Here is a 24,663-nt window from a genome sequence, read left to right as displayed (position 1 = left end):
AAACAAGAAGTAAACTAAAAGGAACTGAATTTGCTTATGATCATGCAAGGCATAAAAAAAGCATTGGACAACTTATTTTCAAGAGGTGGTTTTTAAAAAGGTAGTTGATATTTCTCTTTAGCTTGCTTCAGGTTTCTGTTCAAGATTAATAATAGGATTGACCTTTTTAAAATTTATGTATTTTTCATTTACAGGAAGTAGCCAATGGTCTCGCCAAACTCAGTCTTCTTGCTTTGAGTCGTCTTGGAGGGTATTTGTCTGAAGAACGAGTTACACCTGAAAATCCAGCAATAAGAAAAAGCTTGGCTGGAATGCTGACACCATATGTTGCAAGGAAACTTGCTGTGGCTGCTCCTACTGAGGTACAAGAATGTCTAAGGCAACCAAAGTATTGACATTATGTAAAACAACCTACAAGAAATGATTGTTTATTAAAAACTTACTTGTTAACCACAGTAACACATAAACCAGAGCAGCCTGAATACTGAGAAATGAAGTGCAATTTGATAACCATTTCCCAGTTAAATGACTAAAATAACTAGTGATCTTTAGAACAGAACTCTTGATTTTTGTGAATGTTTTTAGAACAGTACCTAGGTAACAGTGACTATCTAGTCAATTTTTTTAATCTTAATAAAAATTTAAGTCTTGAGTTGACCAACGATGCAGGTGAACACCCTTACCCCAAAATGTATGACAGGTACAGCACTTTGCAACACAAAGATGGGAACAGAAAGTGAATTCAGGGGTTGCAGGTACCAAGGTTTGGGGTAGACAGCATGGTGTTGGGAAACAAAAGTCAGTGCAAGGTTAGAATTAAAAGACTATAGTGTTTAAAAGAAGGGAGCAACAACGTACAGAAGGATAAGAGCAGCAGAGAAGCTGGAGGTTAGTAAAATTATCAGAGTAAATTATGGGGTGGGTGGGAGCATGGGAGTGAACAGGAGATGAGTTTGTAGTTAGAGGTAAGTGACAGCAAACAATGTTCTATTTAAAAAAAACAAAATTAGTGAGTGTGAAGTAATACCAAAGATGCAGGTGGATTCTTGAGTCCTCGCACTTAAACATGCCATCCTAGTGTTCTGAAATGGATGTTGCTTATGTGCGGGTCGGGAGCTGAGATGAGGAAGATGGCAAACCAGGCCTTGCAGCATGGTTATGGTGGAGAGTATATAACCATTTGGAGGAAGAAAGGGAGAAGAGCCAGATGGAATGCTCCACAAAAGAAGTGAGGAAAGATTCTCCATTTAGCCCCTCACACCGTTTACTGTTCAGTGCCTTTGTTCTGATGATTGAGAGAGTGGGAAGAGCAAAGGAGAGAACAGTGTCTGAGTCCTCAGCTGGGTTTCGGGGAGTACAAGGAAATAAAGGTGGTGGTTCAAAGTAAGCTTATTTGGAGCTGGAACAGGCAGAGGAAAGTGGGCAGTGTAAAGGACAATTATGAGGTTGTCAGGGTTATCTCCTGAAATGTGTGTGGGGATGGGGTTGGAAAAGAGCATGAAGAGGAGAGCATAGGGATGAAGAAGGTGGAGGAAGTATGGGAGGAAAAAGCAGCATTTGCAGACTAGGGGGTAATATTGAAGACCGAACACAGGTCCAAGGGAAGGAGTTACAGCGAGCGCTATGAAGGAGTGCTGCTTCCAGTTGCTGGCTGCATGGGGGAGCTGCTGTTCCTTGGTTTCTGGCATGTGTGGAGTGGGAAGAAGAGATGGAAAAACTATGCATGCAAAACCAGCATTTATATTGTGCGTGCATACTTTTTTGCAAGTATCACTTCTCTCTGTTCTCCCCTCTTCTTCCCCCCCCCCCCCCCAAAAAAAAAATCTTATCTGGAAAATTTGGCCTTAAGCCTACTCCTGAAATCCAAGATCTAGCCAGTGGGCCACATAATCTGAACCAGATCTTCACAAAGGCCATAGTCCCCCCCTCGTCCCCCCCCCCCCCGTATGATCTCTTCTCTTGGAACAGTGTTAAAACTCTGAATGTGCTTTTTGTGTAGAATTGTTAAACCCACTTATTTGCCTAAACTCTTTATTCTGTCTCCTAGATTCTGAAGATGCTCAACAGCAACACAGAGAGCCCCTATTTGATCTGGAACAATGGGACAAGAGCTGAACTTCTTGAATTCCTGGAATCTGAACAAGAAAGCATGATAAAAAGAGTGAGACACTCCTAAACATTTTTATGATAGAGCCTTTTTCTAGGTTGCCTTAAATGATCTGGTATCCTCACATTATAGGAAGCTTTTTTAAAGCTCAGGAAAAATGGGCTCATGCAGTTTTAATTATCCAGCCACTGAGAGAAACCTTACACTGGCCAACTTCTCAGATATTTTTGTTCTCGCTGCTTTATTCTAAAAACTTAAAACATATTTGTACGAAGTCTTGTGCTGTTGCTTTTGCCTTGTCTGTGTTTTGGTTTGGAAATAATGGAGTCACAGCAGTTAACTCTTTTCCGTACCTCTATTTAAAAAAAAAAAATCTGTATATGGTGGGTCATTTTGTAAATATATTTAACAAAGCATTTTTTTTCTTGAAGGGTGATTGTGACAAAAGCTATGGATCTGAATTTGTCTTCAGTGACCATGCAAAAGAACTTATTGTGGGAGAGATTTTTGTTAGAGTTTACAATGAAGTCCCTACTTTTCAGCTAGAGGTGAGATTGTTAATTTTGCTGTTTGTGAAGAAACCTCAAGCTAGTCTTTCAAATGGTACTTACTTTGTGAATTTAAACCAAACTGCCATTTCAAATAGCATTCTGAAGGGCATCAAGAGTTAACACTCCCAGGAAGTTTTTATACAAAAGCTTCAGCAGTCGTATTAGAAATATGCATCTAAAGCTGGGGCATCTGCAGCTCCTGTTAACTTCTCAGGGTATCTCAACATCACAGCGTAGACTATGATCTTAGGCATTTCCATTTCCTTAGGATGTATCATCTTGTTTTATCTCCCAGTTAAACAGGAGAGACAAGAATCCAAACTGAAATTCTCACTGGCAAAGAAAAGCATGGATTTGGTCAGAATTTGTGTCACAGGCATTTTGACACAATTTTAAATGGCTAAATACTTCCCTAGAATGGCTTGAGTATTCCGCACTCTTCTATCTTAAGCTATTAGTTTTATGCTTTCTCAACAAAGATGGAGATGCTTGGTCACATCTTCAAACTCTTAACGGATTTTATCTGTAGTTAAACTGTAGTACTATCATGTCAGAAGAGGGGAAAATGGCATTACAATAAAAGACTGTTGTGAATATACAATAATTGTCCACTGAGGGTCAGAACCTTCTGGTAAATAGGAAAGGAATCCTAGCTAGAACATGCATTGGTGAAAGGGGAGGTTCTGGTATGGAAAAGCTGAGAATCACCGCTTTACTGAATTTGGAAATGGCTTTTGAGCTTGCTGTACAATGCAGTTCCATACTTCTAGTGCAGAATGCTTTGTATATGTTTTTGAAATACATATAAAGATTCTTATGTACACTTACTGATCTCTTCATTATTTCAAGTTTCCAAAAGCATTTGCTGCAAGCCTTTTGGATTACATTGGCTCACAGGCACAGTACCTTCACACGTTAATGGCTATCACACAGACTGGGAAAGTAGAGTCTGATCAACATGGAGACCGGTTACGGAGGGTTGAAATGGCATTGGAGGCGCTGAGAAATGTTATAAAACACAACCCAGGTAACCTTAAACATGTTGAATTGATCAATAAGCAGCACTTTGCAAATGACCTCATTATAGATTTATTTTAGATACATGAATCTAGCACTAAACCTGTGCATGTTGCCAAGCTGTAGAGATTCATGCTGCTGGCTAGCCAGTTGTCTTAAAAGGAGTATTTCTGGAATAATTTTTAAAGACCTTTAAATAGTTTAACAGCAACATTGGTAGAATGCTTTGCTTTTCTTTACTAGGAAAATAGTGAATTTCACTGAGAAGGTGTTTTGTTTTTCCCTTTTCTTGCTGTTGGTACATCAGTCTCATAGAAATCTTCTTCACCACTTCTCCAAGGAGAGCAGTTTTTTTGCCAGCTGAGTAAAGTCTCTTCATGCAAAGTTGTTTTTAGTCACCTATGGTAAAAGGGGGTGTGAGAACACTTTGTGCTTAGCATAGTGAAATATCAGGATCATTTTGCAGAGCTATTGTACTGTGTTCAAAGGCCTGTTGAAAACCAAGCCACTTAAAAAACAAAACAACAAAAAACAAAAAACCTGTCCTAGCATAGCTCTGTTTAAAGGATGGAACCCCAGGGATGGTAGAAAATATTTTAGTATTTTGAGGGAAGACGCTTTTCAAACACACTGGATTGCTAAATTTTTAATTTAGTTTTATGGAAACTATATTACTAGATGAAAACTTATTAGCAAGTCTTAATTCATGTCTCCGAACGTGTAATAATACTACAACACTGAAATGTTCTTGGCGTGGTGGGGGTGCAGCCTAGACCTATTCAGAAGTAGAGAAAAATGACTGCTTTTATTAACAAAGTTCTGTCCTATTTTGAAGGGGCCAAAGAGGGGATGGGGGAGTTTTGGTGAACTACTAGATATTATGTTCTGTGTAATCCAAGCTGAACTTTCATTTAAAGGTAGTGTGGTGGGGTTTTTTAAATCTTTCCAGAACAACCTGGGTTCTAATCCAGTTCTTTGGCAATTGCAGACTAAAACTGAAGATAAAAATTTGTGTCTAAAGTGAAACTGTTTCCCTGTGTTCCTTCAAAGGGGGGTTACTGTCAATGCTAACTTTTTTTGGAAGCTTTTGAACTTCAAGACAAATTTTTGCTAAAGGAATTTAAAAATATTTAAAAGTATCTATTTAAAAACAAAGGGTTTTTTTTCAGCTACTCTGATGCTGACTTTAAGGGCCTTTTCTTTAAGGAAGAGTGGGCGGTCCCAAAACTGAAGAGCTGTCAAATGCACAAAATAAACAGGAAAAATCCAGGAAACTACTACTTTCAGTTACTTGTAATGTATGAGATTACTGTAACTGCAGAAATGTGATTATAATGTTGGTAATGTCCCTACAAGTAGTGAAAGCTCACTTTGGCAAAGATTAGACCTAAGTCTAAAGTTTAATTCTTACAACACTGAAGGTCGGCATGTTAGCAGTTCTGCAGTTGACAGGCAGCAGGTTCTTGCAGAGAAGACAGTGGGGTAGGATTGGCATGAAAGTGTTTTGTTTGAAATAGAGACTGAACATTAGTGTCAAATGTATATTAACTCTATAGAAGTGGACTAACTTTGTAACAGCAAAAGAGAGAAAGTAGCTAAATGTCTGTCTGGAAAACCATTTGAACTAGATAGTTGAACTGTAGACCCTAAATGTATTTGATTTTAACTGAATTATCGTGTTTGACAGGTGCTCGCCAGTTCCTGCAACCTTGAAACTATACACCCTATTTTTTTTATCTACTCAGTACTTGGTTTTCTAATAGTGCCATTAATGACTAATGGGGGGAAACCTATACTGATCCCCCTTCTTTGATATAGCTATTTTTCATGTTGGCTTGGTGCTTTCACAGTTGGACTTGCAGGCAGCTTTTCAAATATTTTATGCATAGTTAGTTGTATTGCAGTAGCTGCGAGTCCTAGTTATGGAACAGGACCCCATTTTACAAACACAAAGATGGCCTGTGCTCCAGAGAGCTTAGTCTTTTTAAAGTAATTCATACTGTGTGTAACATTGATTGGGCAGCTCTTCATTAAGTGTTCTTTACAATGGTAAAATAACTTATTCCTCCTTTATAGGTTCTGAGTGTGAATGCATAGGTCACTTTAAGCTGATATTCTCCCTTCTGCGTGTCCATGGAGCTGGTCACGTGCAGCAGTTGGCTTTAGAGGTAAAAACATTGCTTAAGCAATATTTTTGTGTATCCAGCCCACAGTACCTAATCACATGGATGCTGAATGTAGTTTGTTGCATAGATGAGCCAGGTACACCTGGCTAGGTTAAGAAATTGCATTTTTTATTTGTTAAAATCTGTTAAATATCAGTCATAACTTGCTCCTATTTAAAATCTAGACCTCATTCCAAGCTTACCGTTTTAGACAGTAATTCCTGAACATTGCGTGCACATTTTAATGTTGACTGTTTTAGGATATACTAGAAAAAATTATCAGTTTCTAACATTTGTTTAGCAAACAACTCGACCAAATAGCTCTTGAATCTGTTTTCTCAGTGGTTTTAGCACTATTTATATTATATTAATATTTAATAAAAATAAATTTAGGCTAGCTTAACAGTAGCCAAAAACTTTAACATATGTATTTTTAGAAATTAACACCTTCATTGTACATGTCCTTGTAAAATTTCAACATTGGGTTTTGAATCTAGGTTTATTGCACCCACTGGAGGCTGTACTGTGCTACAGTAGTGCTTAGAAGTCCTGACTGAGACTGGGGGATTGGGGTGTCCCATTGGGTGCTAGGTGTTGTGCATACACATAGTAGGATAGTCCCTGCCTTGAAGAGTGAGCTAAATACTCTTGACAAAGTATGGGAAGGGAAACTGGTACAGAAGCAAAGTTCTTTGCCCAAGGTCATACAGCAGGTCAGTTGCAGAGCTATAATTCTTGAGTCCTAATCCAGTGCCCCATTGACTGGACCAGACTGCCTCAAGAGAATTTACCTGATACAATATTGCATTTCTTCACCAAAAGTGGCTTAAATGTATAATCTAGCCATTTGCCAAGAAACTTACTTTTTTTCTAATGATTCATGCTTTTCATGTTTTACAGGTGGTGAACATAGTGACTTGTAACCAGGAATGTGTTAACAATATTGCCGAGGCAATGGTTCTTTCCAATTTGCTGGCCCTCCTGCATTCCCTGCCTTCAAGTATGTACTATGCAGTTGCTTGTAGAAAGCTTTGTATAAAAACCAAACTTGACAAACTTGTGAAAAGTTAGTGATTTGGAATGCAACTAGCTGAACTTGTAACCTGATCCTGAGAGTATCCTTAATGTTGTAATATGCATGACCTGAGTACCCGTTTTATACATCTAACTTTTGGTTCAGCTCAAGTACACCTCTTAATCACTTAGATTTCAAGCCTTTCATTTTGGGAAACATACAATTAACACTTCTTTGACATTCACTTTATAAACTGAATACTTCTGTCTACAATTCTTAATATCTATACAGTGTGCAATATCTCAGGTTTTGTAGTTTTAACTGGTTGGTCTTCACCTGAATGACACCTTTGCTATGAACTTTATAAAGGAAATTTTAGGTAGATGGAACATAATTGCCTAACTGGAATTTAGTCAGGACTCTAGGCCTGCAATCTCTGACTTGTACTTACTTTTAAATCCTTTCTTTCAAATTCTCATTAGGTAAGCATTATTTTTTACTCATTATGATGCTTTCCAGGAACCAGTTCTTTGAGGGGAAAATCTCCTTGGTTGGCTTAACACCAGAACTGAAGTGTTCTGTTCTTCATGGCACTCCAGTCCAGTAAATCGTATATGGAAGAACTAATCATAACAGCAGGCATAGTTTCTCTAATATTTCTGTTTAATCTTGACAGGTCGGCAGCTTGTTCTTGAAACTCTCTATGCCTTGACATCTAGTACAAAAATAATTAAAGAGGCCATGGCAAAAGGTACAGTATTCTCTGAATGGCTGATAAAGTAGACGTGTACAAAATGAAGATCAAAACTGTTGCAGACATGGTGGTGTGAGATTTTGCTCTGCTACTTAGAGCAGTGCATAACTAGTGGCTGATGTGATCTGGAAAAACCTAAACCTTTTTCCCCCTGTTTTTCCAAACAGGTGCTTTAATCTACTTATTAGATATGTTCTGCAATTCAACACATCCACAGGTCCGAACCCAGACAGCAGAGCTTTTTGCCAAAATGACTGCAGATAAGCTAGTGGGTCCAAAGGTGAGCAAGAGTGAATTTAAAAAGTTGCTAGGTTATTTTTCACACAAAGGACTTGGTGTCCCTGAAATTAAAGAAGAGGTACCGAACAACTCAAAATTCAGTCAACTTTGAGGAGTTAAATGTAGTTTACTACACCTGCCTGTAAGTCCCCCCCTAACAGCTTTTGGGGGCTTACAGGGTTTTCTTAATGCTTTTCTCCTCTGTTGCTTGTCAAAGACTCAAACATGGGAAACTGATGGTACAACAACAGGGAAACTGGCTAGAAAAACTGAATGTTTCTCTAATCTTTCAGTTATAGTAACATTTAGGTATTTGTTTGAAAACATTTTACCTTTTGTAATATGATTAGATTGCAATGTTCCATGGAGCTTGCATAAGAACAGATATGTTTCATGTGATCACAAGAGTACTTGGCAAGATATAAATCACACTGGTAGATCTAGAGGGGTATGGATTTAGGAAATACTGTTTTCCAGCATGTAAAATCGTTGATAGGGACAAAAGGCATCTCTTCAGGAAGGAGACTAAAGGGTAGTTTGATTTTCAGGATCTTCAAACTTGCATATCAAAAATGTGAACTATTTTTTCCATGTTTATGTAAAGAGAAAATATATCATTTGTATTTATTTAACTGAAATTAATTGTCATTTTTTTACTTTCTAATTGTGAGATTTCAGTATAAAATCTCAAAAGCACCCGTAACCAGCATAACAAAGATGTGATCTCCGATTTATCATTTCTAACTGACTTTTAGTCATGAGATGCCGTGTCTCATTGTGAAATTAATGGTTGGGTTTTTATACCAGATAGCTAATTAAATGAACGAGACATAAAAATGAGTTTGAATGATGCTTTCTCTTATTAGACAAAAGTATTTTGGCATAGTCATGTACAAATACATGAATTTAAAAAAAAACACATTACATAGGAAGACCTTTTGATGCCATTGAGTTTAACTGGTATGGTGTTTGATATTATAAAATGGTTGGGATTGCTTTTCTTTTGCAGGTTAGAATTACACTAATGAAGTTTCTGCCTGGAGTCTTTATGGATGCCATGAGAGATAACCCTGAAGCTGCTGTTCATATTTTCGAAGGAACACATGAAAATCCTGAGTTAATTTGGAATGACCTCTCCAGGGATAGAGTATCAGCAACAGTTCGAGAAATGATGCTAGAGTATGTAGACTTACTATGTCAATAGCTACTGTATTTGCTAAGTGACACACTTGTGTATCTGTTTGATTCCTTAGGTTCATTCTCACTAATTAACACAAATATCCATCTGTGACAAAAATTGAGTTCTGATTGATTTAAAAAGTAGAGAAGGATTAAGGCAATGCCTTCCGTTAGAGCATCTGGGTTGAGTAGAGCCTCAGCACAACTGTGAATAATAAGAACCAAGCAATGCAGTGCATGTAACTGCCACGTGATGGCCACCTGCTGCCTACGGAGATCTAGAGAAAAGGATGGCACTTAGTTCTGTGTGCTCTCTCAGCCCAACAGGTCGCATTGTTTCAAACCTGAGAAGGGAGAATTGAAACTGAGGGGGAAAGAAGGTGGAGTTTTGGAATGTGACCTTTGCTTAACCATTACACGTGTCAGGGAGTGGGGGAGCCAATAAGGAGAGTGAAGGTTTGGATTTTGAATGGGAGCCAAAGTTTTGTTGTATCTAGGAACAATAGTCTTTTAATTCGCCTAATTTCTTTTTCTTTTTTAAAACAGGCACTTTAAACTTCAGAGGGACAACCCTGACACTAACTGGAAGGTAAAAGCAAAAATGTTCATATTTTGGGGCCCCAAGAGAAACAGTAGGGAAATTGGTAATAAGTGCTCACGCTTTGTTTTCACATGCATTCCTTTTCTCTGCAGTGGCGTAGAAAATGCCAGTGACACGCTTCTAGCAAAAACCACCTGCTCTCTCTCATTACTGTAGTCTAGAGTTGACATCTAAAAAACAAGTTACAATGTAGAATTACTGAATCTATCCTCCAAATAACTCCACAAAGTCGGTCTCTTGCTAGAAGCGTTTAAACATGGGCAGGCTACAAATGTACATAAGTTATAAACTTAACAGTGAAGTTCAAAACTAAATTGTGATCAGAGAGCCTTAACTGGTGCCCAGTATGCTGACTTTCTGAACAATCAAATCTGTTGCGTGATCGTAGCAAATTACTCTGTTTTCCAGTTGTTAGTAATCCATTAAGGTTTTCATCACATAAAAATGTCTGTCTCAGCCAACTGAATTGGTTGTATAGTAAATGCCACCTCACTAGTCTGAACTGTTAAATGTATAGTAAAGTATTTGTAAATCTGTCCTAAAAATAATGAGTCTCGTGGTACCTTGAAGACAGATGTATTTGGGTATAAGTTTTCAGGGGTAAAAAACCCACTTCTTTAGATGCATGGAGTGAAAATTGCAGATACAGGCATAAATATACTGGCACATGAAGAGAAGGGAGTTACTGGTTCTCCACTTGTAAGAACTCCACTTCTCTTCATGTGCCGGTATATTTATGCCTGTATCTGTAATTTTCACTCCATGCATCTGAAGAAGTGGGGTTTTTTTTTACCAACGAAAGCTTATGCCCAAATAAATCTGTTATTCTTTAAGGTGCCACCAGACTCCTCGTTGTTTTTATGGATACAGACTAACACGGCTACCCCTCTGATACTAAAAATAATAGGACATTAGAATCTCTTCCACTGCAATTCTAGTAATTCCCCTCAGAAAATGTAGTTCTGACAAGACAATTGAGTAGTGTTCGGAAATAGCTTAACATAAACAACACACCTTGACCTATGGAGTATGTGCTGTATGGCTTCACACTTTAAACTGTCAAACACACAAAGGAAAAAATGCAATTGTTGATTCCAATAAAAATCTGAACTGGAACTTTTCTACCAGTTCTGGTGTAAAGCTTTCAGTATTTGAATGTCTTTCATAACAGTTGAGATGAGATGATTTACTAAAAAATCAGGCTCATTAGATTATCCTCAGTTAATGCTACACATAAAACTCATTAGTCTTCATCAGCCATGTCATTTAATTTCTTTTGTGATTAGTGGCCATCACTAGTATATTTTCATTCCCTGTGCAACTAGCTGAACCTATGGACAAGATTTACTTGAAAATGCCCACTCACCATACAGTACTTCCAAGTTCAGTGTCTTGTTTTATAAGAAGGAATCAGGTAACTAGTGTTGTTACTGTAAAGAAATTATGGTATTGCTAATGTTGCTGAACAATTCCGTGTTGGACATGTTTTAGGGAACAGAAAGCTGATAGTCTGTGGGTCTCTAATAAAAAAAAAAAAAAAAAAACTTTAATGAAATCATGGTTGTAATTGGTTACAAGGTTTTACTGATTTGCCTCTTTCCTGATAAGAGGGGTGACTTATTGCTGAGTTTTATGGTAACTTTTGTTCCTCTCCAATTTTATATAGCTGCCTGAAGACTTTGCTGTGGTGTATGGTGAAGCAGAAGGTGAACTTTCTGTAGGGGGAGTCTTCTTAAGAATCTTTATTGCCCAGCCGGCCTGGGTTCTACGAAAACCTAGAGAATTTCTTATTGCACTGTTGGAAAAATTCACTGAACTACTGGAGAAAAATAACCCCCATGTAAGAAGCCTTTCTCGCTATGCGTTTAAAATTGTGTGCAACATATAGTAAGGGCAGAGTTGGGCAAATTTCAAAGCAATAATGTAAGATGCTAATTAGCATTTGGTTAATTTTTGCTTCTGTCTTGGTGCTTGTATTTCTGCTTGCAATGGTGGTAGCAGTTTCCTTTTCAACATAGAAATAGCTTTAAATTTTATTTTTGATTTTGTGCAAAAGCACTTAGATAAGATGAAGCGCTTTAAAAATAATAAATAAGCAAACAATTAGAATTTGAATGCCTTAAATCAAGAGTCCCTGTCTTTTGATTGCTCCTTTTAAGTCCTATTGGAATTTTAGCTCAGGGTATTGACTAAGGGAATACAAATCCAAGATAGCTCCTCAAACATTCTATAATTTCATGGCTTGCTTGGAGGAAAAGTGCACCTGTCTAGGTCAACCTAACAGTACAAAAAATCACAGGAAAAAGAAGCACTTGCCAACATAAACTGCAACATTAAAAGCAGGTTAGAAAGGGACGTTCAGTTATTCACGGGATGAGCAAAATCATTAATTGTGCTTGAAACTCTCTCAGTGAGGGAAGTCAGTGATTCAGTAGTATCAAATTTAACTTAAAAAAAAATTCCCTGGACGCTGTCTGGAGGAACTCAGGTAGGCTGAAGCCCATCCTGGCTCAGTTACTTCTACTCTACTCATTCTAGTTTTTTAAATGAAGCAATGTATTTAGTGAGTTTATGCAAACTTGTGTTTTGCTAACAGAGATGCATTTCTCCCCCCCACCCCCAATTTACTGGCTTTAAATCACTGTAGAAATCAATGCGTATCTGTAATACTTCGTATCTTCTGATTTTCCACAGATCAGAAACAGCAAGTACTTGTGTACTGCAGTTGCAGTGGTATAGCCTGCTGCACTGAGCTTCTTTAATGTTATAGCTAATTTTGACCTGGAAAATTAATAATTTAATGCAAAGACTTGTATGCTTTCACAGGGGGAAACATTAGAAACTGTAACAACAGCAACCGTGTGCCTCTTCAGCACTCAGCCTCAGCTAGCAGATCAAGTCCCACCACTTGGTCATCTCCCCAAGATTCTCCAGGCTCTGAATCACAAGAACAATGCTATTCCTAAAAGTGCTGTTCGTGTCATACACACACTGTCTGATAATGAGGTATCACATTTAAGATTTTCTTTGAGATGGAATGTATACTAAGTGTATATGGCGTGTACGTTCATACCAGCCTAGGGCTTGTTTACATGGTCCAACAAAGCACTCTAGAGGGGTGTGATTTGTAGAGCGTTCTAACTGCCCCACTTAGACCCGGCTGGTGCACTCTAAAATGTATCTAGTTTGCAGCAATGTAGTGTTAATGCAAACCAGGTACCTTTGGAGTGTGCCAGCAAGGTCTACACGGGGTAATTAGCGCACAACATGTTGGAGCATTTTACTGCAACCTGTAGACTTTTGTGGCAAATAAAATCTTCTGAGAACTCTCCGAATAGCCATATTGGTTACCTACGTGGATATTTCACCCCCTCACTCTTAAAACTAAGCCAACATAGCTTCTAACGATAGGTGGGGTTTTTGTTTTTGTTTTTTTCTTCTGTGCTTGCTGCATTACTGTGGTGATCGGTTAGTAAGTGGTTTTAATTCATCCTACTTATGGATAAAAGCATCCAGCAAACATCTACTGCAACAGTTGGTGCCTGCTGCTGCTATGGTGCTACACGTAAAACTCCTCCAGGAAAGTATGAAGGGGACAGTCAAGATCTGCAGTTTATCATCGTAGTAGATGTACAAGTTGCAATAGTATTCAGGATTTGCATTTTAGATTAAAAATACAATCAACACAGCACACATGCTTTTCCTTATCTATGTACAGCTTTGTGTTCGAGCAATGGCATCACTTGAGACCATTGGCCCTTTGATGAATGGAATGAAAAAGCGATTGGATACGATTGGTCTAGCCTGTGAAGCGCTTAATCGAATGTTTCAAAAGGAGCAGAATGATTTAGTAGCCCAAGTAAGCAAGCTGTTCTAAAGAAATGGTACAAGTACTTCTCTCACTCAGGTGTGCATTAGTCAGTTCAGGAGGTGTGCAAGAACTGTGATTACTGACTACTTTAGAGTGCTAGATGGTGCTCACTTCTGTCTTGCCTATTAACTTGTCTATTTTCCTGTTGTCTGTCTAATGCTATTAAAAGTCCTGGTTTGACAAAGCTAGAATTTGAAATTCCTCACCCATAGCTCAGAACTGCAGTACAGGCTTCCTTGTGCTCTTTGGACAACAGACTTTAGACTTTATTGTAAAGCTTCTAAGAGGGTAGCTTATGACTTGCATTCTGTAACTTTTCTCTTCTGAGACAGTAGAAAAAACTATGTCAGTAGGGCTTTCTTCAAGGATGTGGACCAGGAGCAGAACTGCCAGCTCATTTCATAATTGTCACAGAGTAGCTTAGTGTCTTCCGAGGTTAATTGACGTCATTGCATTTTCTTTTTTTTCCTGGCATTTTTATCTTGTCTGCAGCGGCGTGAGCTTAGCTGTTTGCATACCTGTACTGACCTGTCCTCAGAAATAGGTGTAATAGAACAGTTCAGAGTATTGTGGATCTTCAAAAGAGATCCTGTTTTTCCAAAAGACAAAAAACTTATTCGTGCAACAACTGTTCTAAAGCAGAGTGAAGTGAGCAATCAAACACTGGTAAAATTCCATTCAATTCAAGTGTTCTCAAAGTCCATTGTATTAAGTATCTCCAATAATTTTGCTTTGTAGGCCTTGAAAGCAGATTTGGTTCCGTATCTCCTAAAATTGCTTGAAGGTGTTGGCCTTGAAAATTTGGAAAGCCCATCAGCCACGAAGGCTCAGATAGTTAAAACCTTGAAGTCTATGACTCACAGCCTACAGTATGGAGAACAGGTAAGTACTTACTAACAATGTTCTGAATCGCTGGGCTTGAGAAAGCTTAATCGTTATATACAGAGATACAGTTTTGAACCAGTACACCTGAGAGCATGTCTCCCGGCCTAACCTTTATTGAAGTGCTTAAGCTGTCAACTAATGGTTTATGATAAGTGGCAGAGTATCCCAGATTCACAGCTTTTAATGAGTCAGTCAATCCATATCTTCCTATGCAGGGAAGATCAGGAGCAGAGGATGAGATTTGTAAGCCACCGGATAAAGTATAGAAATAGTGTTTGAGAGGCCTAGAGTGCCAGTGAAGGCTGACGACATCTGAAATTAGATAGGCAAGACTGATGCACAGGTGTTCTCGGAGCCTGTTCGCAGTGGGTAAAGAGTAAAGTATCTGGATAACTGCAGCTTGAAAACTTTTTGGATTCTTGAAAATTCCTCTGCACAGAGAATGCTTTAGAGTTGAGACCTAAAAGATAAATTGTCCAAGTAACACAGATTCCTCTGACCAGTTGAGACTGTACACTTCCACTCCCACCGCAATAGTAAAATCAGAATCCTGTTCATACATCCCTCTGGTTCAGTTAGTCCTGCGCCCCTTTTTTCCATCCTCATTCAAGACTGTCAAGTACTATCCAGGTTGATGCCCTGAATCTGCCGCAAGGCAACAGTTCTGCTTCTCAAGCTATCTGGCATTTGAGGCAGGAGGCTGCTATGATTGCTTCTACTCTCCCTGTTGACCAACTGAATGGGTGAGGGAAGAGAAGCACTAGGGAGAAATTCAAGCTGTTTGATAGCTCTAAATCTTCTTGGGATATCCATGCTTGTATATTCAACCCCCACGCAAACGATGACCAACTGTTTACCTACCCTATGTAATAATTGTGGTTTTGGGTTAGGATTGTGTATGCCTATTTGGATACTTAAGTGTTCATTTTTTATAGATCTAGTTAATGTCTAAAAACTGACCTTACCACATTTAGTAAAGAGTGGAATGTTTCCATCCAGCTACTGTAAGCAGTTATTAAATGTAGACACTTACAGCTCTTTATGTTGTAGGTAAATGAAATCCTGTCTCGTTCCTCTGTGTGGAGTGCCTTCAAAGATCAGAAACATGACTTGTTCATTTCTGAGACACAAACAGTAGGATACCTCACAGGTCAGTAACACTTATTTCAGATCAGAGTTGTAACCTTCACTTCACTGCTACTGTTTCAAATGAACCTTGAAATATGCCTGAATAGAGCTGAGATACTTGACTTATTGTTTTAAGGTGTGGTGGGTACAGCCTCTATTTATCCTCCAAAGTTTTGCTGCCATCATGTGACCATTCGTTGCACTATGCTAACACTATGAAGTACTGTTTTTCATTTCATACTGTTTGATCTCTTCTGCTGACATGGGTAGGCCATCTCTGTTGTTGTTAGCCCATGGCTGGCACATATCTGAACATGTATTTCTGAGAAATTAGTTACTATGGTTTTTAGTGTAATGGGCTTTGTAAGACTTCTTATGCTTGCAGATTTTCCTACCAATAGCAAATAGTCCTCACAGTGCTCTGTGGTGGTACAGCTAAAGTGTGTGCCAGCTCCAGCTGGCTGTTGTACTTAAATATCACAGGCAAAGTTCTCATAAGTGCCTAAGAGCACAGTTCATTATGGCTTCATCACTTCTAGTGTATGGGTTTTATTCTCCATTTTTCAAATAACATCACTTTGTTCAAAAGCAGATTTAGCCTTTGACTTGGGTTTATCAAGAAGCATGGTGTTACCTGTTCACACTGTGCAAACATTTGATTAATTTATTGACTCATGTTAGCTCAAAATTATGCTGAAGCTGCATACTTGTATTCTGAGACCTGTAACTTTGTGGTAGGAAGAGCTCAAACTTTGAGAAACTTGCATGGCTAGATTTTTCATTTTGATAAGGCATACTGTATTATACTGTGGTTTCCTTCATGGAGTCCGAAGGTAAGCTTATTTTATTTAACAAACAATGAGTTCAGTTTTAGTTGATGATTAACATTTCAACATAACCTACAAACTGTTTACAAGCTGTAACAACAGGTTTCTTATTGATTGCTGATAAAAGCAACCTAGAACACTGTTATGAAATTTCTCCACTAAAATAAATTATTTAAAACTGAGGGAAAGGCCAAAAGGTTTGTGTGAGAGTTTAATTTTTAAGACTTCTGATTTTGAAGGACTTCATTAAGCCTTTTCTCAAGTCAAGTATTACTAAGCTTTTCCTCACAGTCTAGGGAACTTGCATGCCTCTCCCCAGATAAGCACAGAGTTATAGTCGCACCTTCTCTCTCTACCTGCATGTGGTCATCAGCCCTTACTTGTGAAGTAATACTGACTAGATTATTCACACACAAAGACAAATGTGTAGAAAGGAAAGGCTCTGATATTTCTGATCATATTTCCAGATAAAGCTCACTGAGCCCTTTTGGCTAATTGAGGTTAAGAATGTTACGGCCTACGAGCAGATTCTTAGCATTTGTTGGGCTGTAGGGGTATACCATTATATGAACAGGAGAACCCTAATTTTGTGGTTTGTTTGCCCTACATGAAAAGGGCATAGCACTTCTAAGTCACACATCCATGTTCAAGACTGTCTAGCTGTTTCCTAGACGCTCACTACTCCATTTATTTGATAAACAGTCTCTCACTTTTTTTCGGTTATCAGCAAGACATCAGAGCCAACATGGTTCCATGCATTGGTAGACTTTCTGAAGACGGACTCATTGCTCTTTTGCTAATTTTTGCTGAGTAGAGTCCTACAGTATTTCACTTACTATGGGATTTCTTTGGTATAAGTGTTAGCTGACTTCAGCTGCTGGGGGGAGGGAAGGAGGGAAGTGAGGGAGGGACCCAAACAATTTATATTCTTAATGACCAGACTTTGAGAGATTCTGGACAAGTCAAGTAACCTCTCTATGCCTTTCTTGTTTGTAGCATTGGGCGATTCTTAAATGATAGGAGTGAGGCTAAATTCCTTATGCTTGTAAAGTGCTTTCTGATCATAGGAGGGAAGACACTGTAGAAATGGTAATCTAACCATAAACTGAGTATTTCTTTATTTATACTCCGCACTTGTCTACACTTAGATTGCTGTAGCGCTTTGTGAAGATGCTACCTGTGCTGACATGGGAGAGCTTCTCCCATTGGTGTAGGTACTCCACCTCTCCAAGAGGCAGTAGCCATGTTGACATAGCGCCGTCTACACAGAGCTTGGTCAGATTAAATGGGTTGCTCACGGGTGTGGATTTTCCACACTTCTGAGCGATGTAGTTAGTCATGTAAATCTGTAGTGTAGACCAGGGCTGACAGTGTTCTGCCCTACCTTTTGCTTCAAACTGCTTCGCTGTCTACACTTCCCTTACAACTTCCCTTGCTTATTTCTTTTTCTCTCAGGTGTCTCTTCTCCTTCCCTTCTAACTGGTAGCAGTCCCCTTCACCTCAGAAGTGGGCTTTAGATGTGCTCTGCCAGGCAGCTTGCTAACTTCTGTGTAGCTCTCTAATGCAGGTAGATATCATTTTGCTAAACGCATGTTCCATTCACTGCATTCCTAGTAACTGTCTTATGTGCTCTTTTAGATGCATGCTATGCAATAGGAGCAAGTGTGTAGTCTCCTCAAAATATTGCAAAATACTATATGGACTATTAAACTGCTGCAATTGTACTTACTGTTGCAAAAATTGTAACTCGCTCCTCCTAGAGAAGATACCTTGTTGAATGACGATGTAAATATATAGACTAAACCATTCCTGAAGGAATTTATTGGAATATTTCTGGGGAAAATATTTGAGGAACAAGTGAATTGGATTAGTATGTTGAATCTGTTAGGGTTCACACATGATTTTGAGTCCAGTCCACTGCTTTGTGCCAGTAAGCTAAGGTATATATCCACCAATTGGTTTGTGAAACAAGTATACCTTGTGTATATATACAGTAATGGAGTTAAGCTTTATTCAGAAATCCCTAAGTAGCAGGGGTTTTGTAGGGTTTTTGTTTTGAAAAAATCCCTATGGATCCTTACACTTTCCCTGCCCTACAACCAGCTTCTTTTCACCGGTTAGTACTCTGCATACTTCATCCTCCAGTTGATTTTGCTTTTAGATCAACTTTTCATGAACATGAAAGTGGACTGCTTTCTACCTATGTTTACTCACAAGGTTCATGAAGGGTATGATGCATTTGGATCACCTCAAGACACAAAAGGGGTCATAAAAATGTAACGTCCTTACTTGGCTGCTATTCTTGAGTCACCCAGTACCTACCTGTGAGTCCAGGTTTCTCATATGGAAAAATTTAGTCTTTGTGGCAGTGACTTTCGATTCAAGCTCTAGTGACAAATCCACTGTAGACTAAGGTTACTGTTAAAAGAGAAGGAGTGCAGATCTGTTAAACTCTGATTCAGAGAAGAATTACAGGGACCTTCCTTTTCTTCTGAGGAGATGGAACATTAATATTCACTTTCTTCAGGCTTGGCAGTGCTGCTCGTATTCTGAATGCTTTCTGCCTTTTAAGTGAAAGAGAAGCACTAGGAGTTGTGCTATGCCATCTCAACAGGGATAGACACGTTGCCAGCTAGTGAGACGGTTTAATGGCTTTATCCCCCCAAAGTATGGGAGTTCCTGCTAGTTGTATCCAAAAGCATAAATGCCAGAGTGAGGGTATCCAATTATAAAATATCTGAATACTAGTTATCATTAGGTCACTTTATTTTGTCAGTTTCTCTTCCATTGGGCTGGAATTGATTTTTCAGGGTTTTTTGTTTGTTCCTTGTTGTCTAGTGATACACAGCACATTAGATTTATTAAACCTCAGACTCTCAAATATATGAACATGCCACCCCAAGCCCTAGGCACCTTCTATTTCCTTAAGCACAAATCCTAGGAATTTCCTAGGCTCTCATACTACAGTGACTGGGGATGGACAGATATGAATGAGGTTGATCCTTAATTCCTGATGGCAAGTCTTAAAAATAGAAACCATAAAACAGATTTTGTTAACCTTAATGAGGAGACAGCTATAAGGTCAGTCAAACTGTCTCAGTATTTTCAAAGATGAAAACATTAACACGAGTGATTCTGAATAATAAGTGTGGAGAACAGCCATTTGATTATATTAAAACTAATTATCAATATTTTTCTGTTTCTCCCCCCCACCAGGCCCTGGAGTTGCTGGCTACCTTACTGCAGGAACGACATCCTCTGTAATGCCCAGTGTACCACCCCCTGTAGACAATGAATTGGGAGATACCAGCTAAGAGATTTGAAATACCCATGAAAGACTTTTAAAGGCAGATTGGCCAGTGATGAGGAACTGCACTTTCCTCCCTCTGATGCATTGAAATGAACTTACTGCCTTTCCAGTTGTTTCCTGACAGTGTTATTCCTTTTTCTATGAATATATTTTTTTTAGGGGAAAAAAGTCAGTGCGTCTGTCACGTTGTAACATAAAAAGCACGCTAAGGATCAGCCCAAATGGGTACACAAGAATTTTTTTCTTGTTGTACGTAAGCACATTTTGTTCCTTTCTATTTGTTTACAAGACTGTGAATCAAACAACTTTTTCCTAGTTTTTATATTTTATGAACTAGCATGACTGGAGTTGAATTACAGTCCAGAAGAATTGGGCTAAGTCACTTGACCCCCACCATCCCCACTAATGGCATTTTCCTCCTCTGCTCCTGACATGATCAGTCTCATTGAACATGACTTACTAGAGGTTTGTCCCTGCACCAGTTCATTGATGTCCTTAATCATTAACATTATCTTCCTGAGATCAAACTGCATTAGAGACTTGTATGTATAACTGGCTTTACCAAATTGAAAACACTCAGCAAAAAAAAAAAAATTAAAAAAATGATGTTAACCTGGTATGTAAGAACCTAGTGTAATTGTGAAATGTTCTATACATTATCCAGTATATAAAAACTTTCTATATTGAATGTACATTATACAGATCACTCATATGTACATAAAATTTTAAAAATAAAGGGAATTGAGAGCCTTGTTAATGAGACAAAGCTGTTCTTTTAATGGAATGTTTCTTTCTTCCTTCGAAATGGTTAGAATTCTAGAGCAGCCAGCTAGACAGTACTTCTGCGAGAGGGGTGTTCTTGTGTGATGGGAAAATGTACTGAATTGGTGTGTTCTAAGTATTTTGCCTGGAGCTGTGGAGATAGTGTTTAGCTGTGGATTAGACCATGCATAACCTCAGTTATTCGCAGTGTTAGCAACACTGACCTTGCATGTTCTTGTTAAAAGTTCAGCTGGGTAAAGTATCATAGCCATAACTAAAAAAATGGATGAAATTTTACCTTTCTATGTAAACATGTGCATATGAGGAAAGAATCTGTTCTTTTAATATTCAGTGGTATGGTTTTGTGAGGTCAGTCTGGTCTACTGAAGACACATGCCATGGGCATAGGGCAGGGCTGGGTGAACTTTTTTGGGGGGGCCTGAGGGCTACATCAGTGTTCCAAAACTGTATGGAGGGCCAGGTAGGGAAGGCTGTGCCTCCCCAAAGAGCCTGGCCCCTGCCCTGTCCCATGTACCCATCCACCCCCTATCCAATCTCTCCCCCACCCCCCCCTTCCCTGTCCCCTTATCATGTCAGGCAGCTGCACTGCCCAGCAGGAGCTTGCTGCCCAGAGTACTGGTGGCCTGGCAAGCTGAGGCTGTGGGGAGGGGCTGAGAGCTCAAGGGACAGGCATGATGGGCCTGTGGGCTATAGTTTGCCCACCTAGCATAGGGGATGGCTACCTCTCTGCTATAAGCTTGGGTGTGATTCCTCTGCCTCTCATCAAGCTAGCAGAGCATAAATAGCAGCCATGGAGGCTTTGCACAGCTGTGCTGAATAAATACCCACATTCTGGACAGATGTGTGGCCTGCAACACTTGCTCCCTAACAGTTCCTTCTAAACCTTGATATGTTAAGTGATATGTAGTAAAATCAATATTCAGTGTCTCATGATGCCTGTCTATCACTACATTGCTGAAGAGCTGCAGAAAGTGTTTCTTCAGAACCAGCCAGAACAAAGCTAGCATCTGAGAGCAAGCAAGAGCTTTCTCTTGTTTCCTTAATTTCTCCCCCCGCCCCCCAACTTGATTTAACAGAGGGTAGAGACAGTTATTACTTGTCAGTGGCAGGCTGGCTCATTCTGTAGATTTAAGGCATTTTTGGCTTGTGGTACAAGCACTTTTCTAAGATTTTTGCCTTTAGGAATGCTCTAGAAGAAATGGAGTCTTCCTCTATACTGTTCCTTTTGTAAAGAAGCAGCACTGGACTGTTGGAGAGATCTTTTATTCAGACTTATGCATTAGTGACACTTAAAATCTCAAACAGTAAACTACACACTTTAGCTGGATGCAGTGCCCTAAGTTAAACCATTTCAGAAAATAAACTAACATTCTATAGGCAGCATCTGTGACATAAGAACTAAGGGCTTGATAAAGTAATCTTCAGGCTAGTGCCCTGAAAGGTTAACTGGAAAAATATTTAGCAGCTTAGGACACTGGTACCTCCTAAGTAAAACAAATCCAAGTTACCTTTGTACTATTAAACTTATCACTGTAGAATGTAGAAAATTAACAATATAGGTAACTTTAGTTCAAACTTCTAAATCATTCAGAAGCATTTAAAAACCTGGTTCCTTTTAAAACTGAAGTAATGCTATTGGATGATTAGATTAAACTATTACATTTTTGAGGTCAGTTGCTTGGCTTGGTCCTGTAGTTCCAGTTTTGCAATTGCTGAGAGGTGAACTTCATCAGGCCCATCAGCTATTCGGAGGGTCCGAATAAAGGCAAACCTGCATAAGAAGTTGTTCTGAAATTAGTGTGGATTCTAGAGCTTGCAGTGCCAGCACTTAATAGTGTAGCTTGGTAATGTGACAGCAAAAAAATGCAACTTAAGATTTTCTTTTATAGTTACATGTCGTCTCAATAAAAACCTAAAGTAGGATGTCTCCTTAATACATGAAGTAAGGAACCTTGTGCTGCTAGAACTGTTTGATTGAACAGAACTGGTTCTGGGGAAGGAGACATTCTTAGTCAATCCAAGCTGGAACTTCTTCCTCAAGACTAAATCCAGCTAGGAACCCCATGCATGAAGCCAGCAGCTTTTCTGTACATTAACAAGATTGGAGCACTTGAAAAAGCCAGCATCAAACTCATTTAGGAAGCAAGCCTTTCCACTTCCTCTGGGAATTGCCTAGATGACTCAGTTTTTACTGTAATGTAAGCAGCCTTTTGTTTAGAGATTTCAGATATAGAGTCCTGAAGTTAACTGGTGCTCTGTTTAGGAATAGAAGGGTAAATGATTCTACAACTTTAAGTACCATATCCTTTTCACTACACCCAGCTGCTACAGTTTCCTGGGATGATATCTGTAGCCAGGCTAGCTGCTGTTTAGTCCCCATGTTGGTCAGCTCTAGACTTGTCTGCTACTGGCTCTGTCCTTTCACCTCAAGCAATAGATGCTATGTTGGCAGACAGAGGTCCTAAATCATGGATGATGTTTGGGGGTGGGGGGAAGTAGTGACCTTTAGGGGATTGAACCAGCACCAACATGCATGTGTACATTGCAGTTAGCCACCAGGGGCTGGCCCCTGCCAGCTGACTTGGCCTCAGGCTAAGGGGCTCTAACTGCAGTGTAGATATTCAGGTTTGGGCTGTACTTTGGGACCCTCCAGCATCTTACACTATAGTTAAACAGCCCCTTAGCAGAAGCCAGCTGGGATTGGCCATGCAACCTCATGTCTGGCCCTTAGAGGGGGAGAACTACACTTAAGTTTCACTTCTAACTCTAGAAATGCACTTTGTTGTATTACAGTACTACCTGGAGGACCCATGGGCACTGGGCTCCCTCCCATGGTGATGGATATTATACAAACAGGTCTTGAAGCAGGGACTGTCTTATTAACAGAGGGTGGGAGTGGAAACAGTGTCTTGCCCAAGATCACAGGGAAAGCTGGGATATGAACCCCGATTCCAGTGCACTGTTCTATTTTCAAACCATACAGCTATCACTATCAGTGGGGCTTGTGTGCCTCTGGAATCAAAACTGTATTTTGGCCCATAGATGAGAGCAAACTGACAAATCTAAGCCAGCTATGAGAGAAGCAATGTTGATATTGAAACAGGAGTAGCCTGGGCCTATGTCTTGTAATGGAGGTGTTTATCCAAACTTTGCCAGTAACACTTGCACTTCATTGGCACTGAGTCATCAGAAGATCCAGTCTTGGTAAGACACACTAGTTCATCCAAGTTATTGAGATCAATGCAAGAATCACTGGGCAAAATTCCACAGTATGTGTTATGCAGGAAGTCTGACTAGATCACTAAAGACCAGAAGGGACTATTAAGTTATTTATTTTGTATACCACCTCTCTACTCTGAGGTGTGGAATAACACCTTTGAGTACAGGAGACAAAATTCTGCTCTCAGATGCAGCCCCACTGACTTCAATGGAGGTGCAAGAGTACAGCAGGGCTAGAGCTGGGCAGATAATGGATTGTTCCATTCACTAGCAGTTGCAAAAAATAATCATTTTGGATCAAACCGAAAATGGAATTCTAAGTTTGTCAAAAATCAAAAGAGCAGCCACATGTCTTAGTCACTGGGCTCCGGGTCATTCCGTCTCTCCTGTTGAAGGTGTTTCACTTATTTATAAACAGTCACTAGAGTAGGGACTTGAACTTACATCTCCCATATCCTCAGTGAGAGCCCTAAATTCAAGTCCCTGTTCTAATACTAAATTATTTATTAAAGTAAAACAGCTTCCACAAGTCTGAGAATGACCCAGAGCCCTGTCGTTAGGACACCCTGCTGCAATGTGAGACTAAAGTTCAAATCCCTCAGCAGGCAGGGTCTCCGATATCTCATGAGACTGTCCTAACCCCTGGGCTAAAGGCGATTAGGGAGCTGGCCATCTTCCCCACACCCCAAACTTTAAAAATCTAGTCATTTGCTTTTCTGAAAATGCCTGAACGAAATTGAGGTTAGGTCAAAATTACATGTTTTTGACATTACTAAACCATTTTGAGAATTTTGGGGTGGTCAAAACAATCTGATAAAAATTCACATAGTTCTGCATTTTTTTGGTCAAATTACTTGCAAAAAGAAACTGCCCAGCTCCAGTCCCAGCAGAATTTTGCTCAATCTCACCTGAAATGTAGCTCATTTTAACCAGTTTGACAAGAAAGGGGAAATACTGCTAGTTTTAGAAACA

The 24,663-nt window shown here is 39.3% G+C and overlaps 2 protein-coding genes across 8 annotated transcripts in view; one reads left to right on the top strand and one right to left on the bottom strand.

Annotated features, from left to right (window-relative positions):
* DNAJC13 (DnaJ heat shock protein family (Hsp40) member C13) overlaps positions 1-20,464 on the top strand; it is a 101,080-nt gene extending 80,616 nt beyond the window's left edge. For 3 of the 5 annotated variants that reach the window (XM_074945551.1, XM_074945550.1, XM_074945549.1), the window contains 16 exons: positions 195-362; positions 2,048-2,161; positions 2,539-2,655; positions 3,508-3,685; positions 5,752-5,843; positions 6,741-6,840; positions 7,532-7,606; positions 7,777-7,889; positions 8,898-9,067; positions 9,614-9,656; positions 11,335-11,508; positions 12,495-12,674; positions 13,387-13,527; positions 14,278-14,421; positions 15,475-15,574; positions 19,596-20,463. In XM_074945551.1, coding sequence (XP_074801652.1) covers positions 195-362; positions 2,048-2,161; positions 2,539-2,655; positions 3,508-3,685; positions 5,752-5,843; positions 6,741-6,840; positions 7,532-7,606; positions 7,777-7,889; positions 8,898-9,067; positions 9,614-9,656; positions 11,335-11,508; positions 12,495-12,674; positions 13,387-13,527; positions 14,278-14,421; positions 15,475-15,574; positions 19,596-19,693 — 2,007 coding nt within the window. In that variant the 3' untranslated portion in view covers positions 19,694-20,463. Of the gene's footprint in view, positions 1-194; positions 363-2,047; positions 2,162-2,538; positions 2,656-3,507; positions 3,686-5,751; positions 5,844-6,740; positions 6,841-7,531; positions 7,607-7,776; positions 7,890-8,897; positions 9,068-9,613; positions 9,657-11,334; positions 11,509-12,494; positions 12,675-13,386; positions 13,528-14,277; positions 14,422-15,474; positions 15,575-17,834; positions 17,947-19,595 lie in introns of all 5 variants that reach the window. The other 2 variants (XR_012638252.1, XM_074945552.1) reach the window with 2 other exon arrangements.
* A 1,261-nt stretch (positions 20,465-21,725) lies between these two features.
* Positions 21,726-24,663, bottom strand: part of ACAD11 (acyl-CoA dehydrogenase family member 11) — a 62,661-nt gene continuing 59,723 nt past the window's right edge. For all 3 annotated transcript variants that reach the window (XM_074945558.1, XM_074945559.1, XM_074945560.1), the window contains one exon: positions 21,726-22,243. In XM_074945558.1, coding sequence (XP_074801659.1) covers positions 22,129-22,243 — 115 coding nt within the window. In that variant the 3' untranslated portion in view covers positions 21,726-22,128. The remainder of the gene's footprint in view (positions 22,244-24,663) is intronic.

This window comes from Natator depressus, chromosome 2 (assembly GCF_965152275.1).
Source record: "Natator depressus isolate rNatDep1 chromosome 2, rNatDep2.hap1, whole genome shotgun sequence".
NCBI classification, from domain to species: Eukaryota; Metazoa; Chordata; order Testudines; family Cheloniidae; genus Natator; species Natator depressus.
The sequence above is the reverse complement of the archived record's forward strand: the minus strand, read 5'-3'. Positions and strand labels throughout refer to the sequence as shown.